We start from the raw sequence: 9,320 nt of genomic DNA, 5'->3' as shown, positions 1-9,320 counted from the left end.
GTGCATGAGTATGTGTGAGCACGCGTATGTAATACTATGTGCCTATAAAATTGATTTGTAAATCCATAATATGTTTCATGGTAAGCGTATAGAGCATTGCATAAGTGGAAATGCGCTATATAAATGCAATCCATTATTAGTAGTAGTAGTAGTAGTAGTAGTAGTAGTAGTAGTAGTAGTAGTAGTAGTAGTAGTAGTAGTAGTAGTAGTAGTAGTAGTAGTAGTATAGCTACCAAACTGAAAATGTTTAATGTGTTCCGTGTGCTCTTATGACCTTACGCAGTTGCGAGTGCCGTAAAACATTTACCAAAATACCAAAACAACAAGAATAAAGGATCATTGAAACAACTATCTTTTTCACGAATCATCTTAAACGTAATATACTTGTATAACACATTCTGACATAAATATAAATATGGCAGGAAAAACATGCACATTCTATGATACATCATGAAAAAAGTCTCTAGTTTAACAAAAACAAAACAAAACAACAACAACAAAACAACCCCAGACAAAAAAACCAACAACAAAAACAAACAGATTGTACGGTACGGGCTGGGCTCTTTCTGTTTTCCCGTGTTTTTTTTCAAACCAAGGAAGGCTACTCATAACAAAAAGAAAGTAAACATTATGAGACTGGCCTCCCTTGGTATATATGTTTAGGTCCCCAAACCTGTCTGACAGGTTTTGAAACTTTCGAGATCAGGTCCTAGAGACAAGTATTGTCATTGAACATGGCTTGCTATTTTGGGCACAATTCCTTCAGTACTCCAACACCCAAGAAAGCAAGGCGAGTCCACCTGGGTTGGGTGTGTGTTGAAACCAGGAATTCAGAGGTACAGTTTGATGCCGGTGGCTGGCATTGGGATGGAATAACAAAACTCTGCTTCCAGGAGTCATCGTCAAACAATAGACACAAAAAGTCAAGGCTCTTGTAGGGCTCTTGGCGACTTTTGTGCCCAAATTAGACAGGTAAGGAAAAATATTTGTAGTTGAATGATAAATACATCCCCATCTATCGTTGTTGCTCATTGTCCAGTGTGCATGAACACATTGGGCTTGACTGCAGAATAGGCTACTAGATCTACTACTGTTCACTGTGGAAAGATTTTAGGCCATGGCATGGCTATGGCCGTATGACTTGCCACGATCTTGTCTCTAACCTTGGTGATTAAATCATTGTTTACCAAATTTCTAGCCTGAAATTGAAATCGATATTTTGATCTTCAGATTTTCAGATAATGACTGATTGGTGTCCAACAGCAGATTATTTTTAGGCCGGCACTATTTCTCCGAACGTTCGGGAAAATAAAGCTGGGCACTATTTCTCCGAACGTTCGGGAAAATAAAGCTGGGCACTATTTCTCCGAACGTTCAGGAAAATAAAGCTGGGCACTATTTCTCCGAACACTCTGAAATATCATCCTTTCCCCCAAATTTCGGATATTATATAGAGATCTATAATTATAGTATAGGCCTACCAAAGATTGTTCGTATACAATATGGTTCAATCGGTCCAAAAAATGTCCGCCGTAAATATTTATATAAAGAAATGCTACAATTCCAAACAGTTTTTCGCTATAGATATGACGTGTTGCCTATGAAGGGTACTGCTTTTAAACGTAATGTGTTGTGTTCACTCGTGTGCTGTCTAGATCTAGATCTACGGAGGGTTATTGATAACGACACATAGAACTGGCATCTGCGTTTGTCACTGCTGCGACCAATGTACTGACACTGGCAAGCCCCTTAATGTGTGTGATTCCATAATTTACATGTAATATCCTGTACTTTTTTTAAAAATGTCGCACATTTTGATTTAGGGTTAAAACTGCCAATCTTCTTCGGATAGGTGGACACACGCCCTTATTTGTTAATGTTTGTTGTTGTTTATGGGCTGTTCTAATTTTGATTTCTTTCTGTTGTGAAACCTTTCTTTTTCACGTTTTTACACTCATCTAAAAATCTCATCTAGACTAGCTGTTGAAAATTGAAATAGATATAGACCCAAAAATTTGCTCCTGTGTGTGTGTGTGTGTGTGTGTATGTATGTGTGAGTGTTTGAGTGTGTCTGTGTGTGGTAGTAAGTGGAGAGTGAGGTGTGTGTGTGTGTGTTTGTTTGTTTTTCGGGCTTTATTTCAGCCTTTATTCAGTAACAGTTCAAAGTATACAAAAATAGAAACACAGGATCCATTCACTCCAGGACTCATGAGTCATTCGTCTCTTTCAGTTTCACTCTTTCATTCAATTCCCGTGTTCTCTCCCGCGGCTCATCCCCGTCCGCATGACTTTCATACCCCACCCCATCCCTCCAGGCACACACAAAGAAAATCTCACTTGTTCCCTGCGAACCATGGACAATAATATAGGCAAAACACCGCCTGAGCTGCATTCCTTTTGTTCGTGAGCTGTGGACCAGGCCAGGGGTGGTCAGTGTCGTCGTCTTAGTTGCTGTCGCCTGTGGATACACTCGCACATTCTTCCTTTCACCCGCTCTTTCACTCACACTGTCTCTCCATCCACAGTTCAGCTCGTCATACGTTCAAAAGTTGCCCACTAGTTATGTTTAGTTAGTGTGTGTACATGTGCATGATGGTGGTGGGTGTGTGGTGGGTGTTACTGAAGTTTGTCTGTAGGCGGGCTTGCCATGCGGTACGTGTTTCTTCCCAGACCAGAGGCTGAATGAAAGTTGGCGCCGAACTCTCGCAATAAATAGGCAAAAAATCACGAGACCGGAAGCCGAAAACCGTTCGGAGAAATAAAGATCGGCACTATTTCTCCGAACGTTCGGAGAAATAGTCACTTCGTTATTTTTATCTGGGTCCATACTATGATGAAATTTTATTCGCACAGGGTGTGTGAATACTATGAAATTATGTTATCTGCACAGGGTGTGTGAATACTACAAAATATTATTGGCTCAGGGCGTTTCAAAAGAAGGATGGAAATGATCTAGCATTTCCTCATTTCCCCCCCTCATTCGCACAGGGACAAAGATCATGATAATAAAGACAAGAGGCTGAGTACGAAGTACGGCTAGACTGGTTGGCTAGCCGTACTTTTATTAAGTGCGGCTGGACAACTGGGCTAGCCTTATTTATTCTTAATATGATGGCTAGACTGACCATAAAAAAATAGGCCTACTAAATTGTAAATATAAATTTATAGTTTGCTGTACCTAAAGTATTTAATTTGTATTAGAGACAAAACAAGGTGCCTTAAAATGACAGTGCATGTACTATAAACCTCCTGTTTTCTAATGTTAATAGGGCCTGAGATAAGTATAGTAGTAGTATAAGGTTTTACGGCGCTCGCAACTGCTAAGGTCATATGAGCGCGCGTGAGATAAGTATGGCATTTTGGTCTGCATTTTGGCTCAGAAATATTTCATGTTTTTAAGACAGTGAAGTCTATTGATTAAAATTCATTGATATGGAAAATGTCCTTTTGTTGATGCAATGCCACAAGTCTTTTGAGAAAAAAGCGCTTCTCTGACTTTTAAATTATCATGTCATCTATTTATTTTCATAGTATAGGACCTATGGAATCAAGGCTATTAATATACATGACATGCATCTTTACTCAGATGAAAACTTCATCCGTAATTGCATTATAGCTGTATAGTGGTGTCTGCCTGACAGCAACTACCTTGGGAATCAGACATTGGTTGTTGCTAGGTGGACAATGCTCCTATCCAAATTTTCAAAAGAGGGGGTTGGGGGGGGGGGGGTGTGGAAGGGGGAAGGGGGCTAGATGTTGTAAACTTTAAATGTAATGATAATCCAAACCCACATTCTACTGCATAGCACAGGTACCGCCTGACTGGTCAAGGTAATGACAATGGTGGAGACATTTAGACCAAAGACGGTGGCATTACACAAATTCAGTGTGTGGGTGGGTGGATTGCTTCATTTTGCGGTGTCAAAGGTCAAAGAATTTTGAGGTGGTGAAAATTATGCTGTAAGTCGCAATAGTGAGAGACCAGACGGAACTATTTTCAAGAAATAAGTGATGGGGTGTGGGGCAAGTGACAGTCCCAAGCCTGTATACATGCTGTTCCTTGCCACAAGTCCGAACAAAATGTACACTGTCATCTAAACCAGTCGTCAGAACAGTCGTTGGTAGACTGCCAACTAAATCAGAAACATCGGGGTAGACCTTCAACTAAACTGGCACCAGGGGGGGGGGGGGCTCTTGTGGTTTTAAAGGTGTTCGCCTCTCATTCAAAGGTCCTGGGTTCAAATCCGGGCAGCGACCGAAAATTTTCATCTCTAAGATTGTCTCCTTTCTCATCCTTTCCTGCTGTCTTGCAATGTTCTGTCGTCTGCTTTCGTCTCCTCTCTCTCTCCTCTCCTCCTTTGATCCCTCCTCTGGGCTCCTGACTCTTTCTGCAGCCTTTCTACTGCTACTCCTTCGCTCCTTCTCACTGCTGTCTTTCAGTCGCACCTTTGATCTTCTGGTAGGGAAGGTCCACACCTAGCCTTCTCGGTCACGGGTGAAAATCTCGGAGGTCCCGTTTGCAAGTTGCGCACGTTTAAGATCCCTTGGTGGTCTAAAATCGATAAGAGTAGGCTTTGGCTGTCACCCGCGCAAAATTCAAAATTTCCTACCAACTGAAAAGGCTTAATGTGTCCTGCGCGCTCATATGACTTTATGCAGTTGTGAGCGCTGTGAAACACTTGCCGGAAAAAAAAAATACATTAGTGTCTTTTACTTCCAAATGACAGGCACTCTTCTGTTTGTTTCTGTTGCTGCTTTGCAGTTTGCCTTTCAGAAATCTTAAGTAGCGATATTTTAACTATTTCGGTATCTTCAACCATAACTAAACGTTTTTCTTTACTTTAGTTAAAAGATTAAAGGTCTATAGATATAATGTGATACTGGTTGCTGTATATATTGTGCTACTTATTGAACGTGCCCTTTATTCCAGATTCTTGACTATAAAGATCGTGTTCACAAAAGCAACAAACAGCATCACCCAGTAATATCAGTTTGTTGATGTGAAAGTTATGTTGATAAAAATAAGGAAACCCCAGCAAACGGTATCACCTCGCAATACCAATTAGAATCTTTATGGCATTTACTTGATGTGATTGTGCCAACAGTGCTGTTAAGCAAAAACTCTATTTACATTACATCTTGATGTTTTCAACGCCCAACACATTTTCATGATTTTCTTTTCCCTTTACATTGGTTTTCTGTACAGCACATTGTTTCCTGCTCCTGAAAGACATAACTGCGTCCCCACTGTGACCCCTATGGTAACCCCTCCATTAGGAGGTCAAGCAGATAAGGAGATGGGGGGGGGGGGTGCTGGCGATACTTTACCTTTTCCTAATTACACTTATTACATTCATATTGGGAAGACTACTTTTGATATATATAATCTTCTGTTTCCCCTCAGGAACTACCTGCTGCAATGGCCTTTTTTGGGGCGAATATTAAGGTTGTGGCTTTGCTATCTTTGGCCCTTCTTCCTGTGATTTCCTTGGGTCAAACGCTATCGACCCAGACATGTTCGACTGATGGGAGTGCAGTGGTACAGCAAGGGGCCACAGCGTGGATCATCGGCATCATTTCGCTCAATGAGGAGGGGTCCAGTGGTTACGGATGTGGATCTCCAGGAGACGGGTGTAAGTTTTTGTGTCTGTCTTTATAATTTTTGTGCTGTAAAAAGTATTGCCTTTAATTAGTTGGAGTGGGTGCTCTGGTGTGATTTTAAACATTTATCATTGATCTCTCCTCCTTCTTTTCTTTGTATGTTCCTCTCTGTTAAGACCTCTCACCTTCGTACTTGTGTCACCTATTTTCATCATAAGTTCTGTAAAACTCCTATTAAGCTAATATGGTTTGAGGATGCCACTAGTAGGTCCTTCTATTGCACTATCCCTCTTTTGTTTCTGTTTTGCTTTTTCCTAAGCTTGGGTAATGGTTATGATTTTGATGTGCTTCTCTTTATTCAAATAAGTAACAGCAAACAAATAAAGTATATATATATCTTACCTTGGACTTGTGATTGCCAGTTTATTTTAAGGCTTGTTTTTTTGTTGGGGTTGGAGGGCACCACTGGTAGGTCAGACTACTTTACTGTTTCTCTGTAGCTTTGTCTCCCCCCCCCCCCCCCCCCCCCAATGCTTACATACTGGTATTGTGTCTTTGTTGTGCTTCTTTTGACTTAAAGAATAAAATTTAGGCATGTTTTATGTGGTTTCAGTTCGTCTTACTCAAACAAACAAATAAAGTATGTCTCGTCTCATCGACTTCTTTTAAGTGTCCTGATTTGATTGTGATCCGTGTTGTATTTGGTTACAGCTATGCACTCCTACGAAGCCATGAGGCTGGTTCTGGAGCTGCTCAACAAGAAGAACGGGACTCTGGGTACCACCAGACTGACTGACAGCTACGTGCCTGGGATCAAACTTGGTGAGTTTCTGTTGATCATATGTTTCTTATTAGGTTTTGCTGTTTTTTTTTTCTTCTTATTTTACTGTTTCACACTCCTTCCATTATCAGTGATGCCATTTTGACTTTGTTTCTTTTGTTTTTTTTCTTGAATGAGTATTTGTGCTGGAAAGTTTCTTGAATTTCTTAGTCTTCATATATTTTATTTCAACACTTGTCTTTGCTTTAGGTTTTATTGATGTTCTGCTACTGTTCCACAGTCCTGTAATTTGTGAATCCATTTTTGTATTGTTTCTGTTGATTTTTGCTTGTATTGGTGCTGAAAAATTTCTTTGTATTTAGTTAAAGTCTTGTTATTTTGTTTCAACTCTTGTCTTTTCTTTAAGTTTTGGTGTTTTTATACTGTCCTGCTCTTTCTGCAATTGTTAAAGCCATTATTTGGCATGCTTCTTACAGAGATACAGTCACATTGTAAAATGATTATTGATAGAGAAATCTTTTTTATTATTTCTTCATCTTTTTAGCAGTTGGACCAATTTGACTCTCTGAGAAATTAATTCCTGGTGCTAAAAGTTTAGAGATTTGTTGTAAAAGATAAAATCTCAGAGGTTTGAGAAACTCTTGTGTAATGTTGAAATCTTTCAGATTAAAAAAAATTAAGAAGTTATGGTTCAATTTTTTCTTTTTGCGACTCTTTTTTTCTGATTGCATTTTTTTCTGCAATTATTTCTTCTGATTATATGTGTTCAGTTTTTCTTTTTGAATTATATAATATAATTTTTCCCCCATATGTATTGGTTAATTTTTTTTTCTTAATTCAGCTTTGCTCAATTTATTCTTTTTGTTTGTATTTATCAGTTTCATTTTCTAATTATATTGTTATACAATGTTTCTCGTATGTTTCTCTCAGGCATGAAGGTGAAGAATTACTGTAGCAACGAGAAGTCAGCCGTAGCAGCGGTGAGTGAGTACTTCCCTCAACTATCAGGTGATGGAGAATCGTGCACGAGGGATGTAGACAATCTCACGCTGGGTGAGTATAATCGCACATTTTTTGTTTTATTTTGGTCTTCTTTGTAATATTCTTTTTATCTTTTGTTTGTTTTTGTGCTCTTTGGTGTTTTCCTCCGGGGGGGGCGGTGCTCTTGTGTAGTTTGCTCTTTCTCTCCGATCAAATTTTTATGGTCCTGATCTCCCCTTCTTCTTTTTTGTGTTTGTTTCTCTTGTAACACCTCTAATCTTTGGCACTTATATTACCTTATTGTGTTGCAAGTGCCATAAGACTCTTACTATAACTAAAACTTAACTTTGATATTTTCCACTGGGGTCTTTGATGATATGGTTAGGGTCTTAGCTTCCTACCTCTGTGTGGGTGATTGGAGAGTGCCAGTGGCAGGGCCTACTTCTTTAATTTCCTTCTTTTGTTTGTGTCTGTTTTTCCCTCTTTTCCCCAACACTAAGTGGCTGTTATGTGTGGACATGCTTCTATTTATTCAAAATAAAACTGTGGCATAACGATGAGGATTTTTTTTTTTGCATGCAAAAGATAAGAGTTCAATTCCCGAGGTGGGAATTAAAAAAAAAAATTCAGTATCTCCATCTGTATGATGAGATGTTGTAGCCCTCCCAGCCCTAGTTGGCTATTTTAGGCAGTGACTAAGCAGCCTTCTTCCTAATTGATGTAAATTGTTGTGAGGAGAGCCATAAAGCAATTACTATGCTAAAAAAATGAGCAAACGGTGATATACAGGATGCCGATTGTCTACCAGTCAGGTACTGCTCTCTTTTACATTCTTATTTTATTTTAGGTGTCACATCATGCGATTATCGTCCTATTCAAGTTATTTCATCATGTGATTGTCATAAAATTCGTCATTTTTCTAGTTATCACTCTACATGGTTTGCCATTCTATTTTAGGCATCATCGGTGGCTCCACGTCTGACGTGGCCATGGCCCTGTCAGAGGAAGCGGCCCCATTCCACATCCCTGTCATCTCGTACGAGGCCACAGCGCCACAGCTGACCGTGCCTGGCAAGTACACAAACTTCATGAGGACCATATCTCCTGATGGACCTCTCATAGAGGTGAGTTTTTCCATATGACTTTACTTACTTTTTACATATTTTTTACTTAATTTTTTTCCGGCCTCTGTTACCTTACAGTGTCGAGGAGAGAAAGAAAAAATCTTTCACTTGGTTGTTGTGTTGTCTGTTGCATAGTTATATTTCCCTTGACCTAACCTACGTATTCTGGCCTCTGTTGCCTAATGTTGTCCAGGGGAGAAGCAAATGTCTTTCTTTTGTTTGTAGTGGCGTTGGTGGTCTAATGGTTAGGCGACCGGACTCATAATTGTGAGGTTAGGAGTTGGAAGATTTGAGCCTCTGGCCTGACATTGTGTCCTTGCGAAAGGCACTTTACACACATTTTTCTCTCTTCATTCAGGTGAGAATGGGTACTTGACCATAGACAGCAAAAGATTTTGTCACTATGGTAGTGTTTTGGTGCCTTTAAAATGGCAGCTTGCACTGTATGCTTCCCAGGAAATTGAGATTGTTTCAGAATGCTCTCAGGTCTGCTGGGGTAATAATATTATCGATTGTTAAAGTGCACAGAGCTTGCTGTTGAGCGGGAATTTGCACTATACAAATGCTATCTATTATGATTTGGATTATTATGATTATGATTATTATTATTACTATTACTATTATTATTATTTTTATTATTACTTTTTAGGTGATTGTCCAACTGATGAAGAAAATGAATTGGGAATTTGTGGCCATTGTCTATGACTCTGGAACGTACGGTCGCTCGGCGTACTCTGAGCTGCACGCCAGGCTGAAGGATGCTGACATCTGTCTAACTGCTGGCATCATGATAGATGACAGCGACGAGACCACAGCTAGCGACACGTTATCTC

The 9,320-nt window shown here is 39.7% G+C and overlaps 1 protein-coding gene across 1 annotated transcript in view; it reads left to right on the top strand.

Moving 5' to 3' along the window:
• Window positions 1–659: 659 nt before the first annotated feature.
• Window positions 660–9,320, top strand: part of LOC101861377 — a gene marked incomplete in the record, with an annotated part of 53,262 nt that continues 44,601 nt past the window's right edge. The window contains 6 exon segments of the mRNA XM_013085824.2: window positions 660–972; window positions 5,405–5,633; window positions 6,313–6,423; window positions 7,313–7,435; window positions 8,321–8,487; window positions 9,137–9,320. The exon segment at window positions 9,137–9,320 is cut by the window's right edge and continues 93 nt beyond it. Coding sequence (XP_012941278.1) covers window positions 5,420–5,633; window positions 6,313–6,423; window positions 7,313–7,435; window positions 8,321–8,487; window positions 9,137–9,320 — 799 coding nt within the window.

The sequence above is a fragment of the Aplysia californica genome, unplaced genomic scaffold, assembly GCF_000002075.1.
Source record: "Aplysia californica isolate F4 #8 unplaced genomic scaffold, AplCal3.0 scaffold00411, whole genome shotgun sequence".
In the NCBI taxonomy this organism is placed as follows: Eukaryota; Metazoa; Mollusca; class Gastropoda; order Aplysiida; family Aplysiidae; genus Aplysia; species Aplysia californica.
The sequence above is the reverse complement of the archived record's forward strand: the minus strand, read 5'-3'. Positions and strand labels throughout refer to the sequence as shown.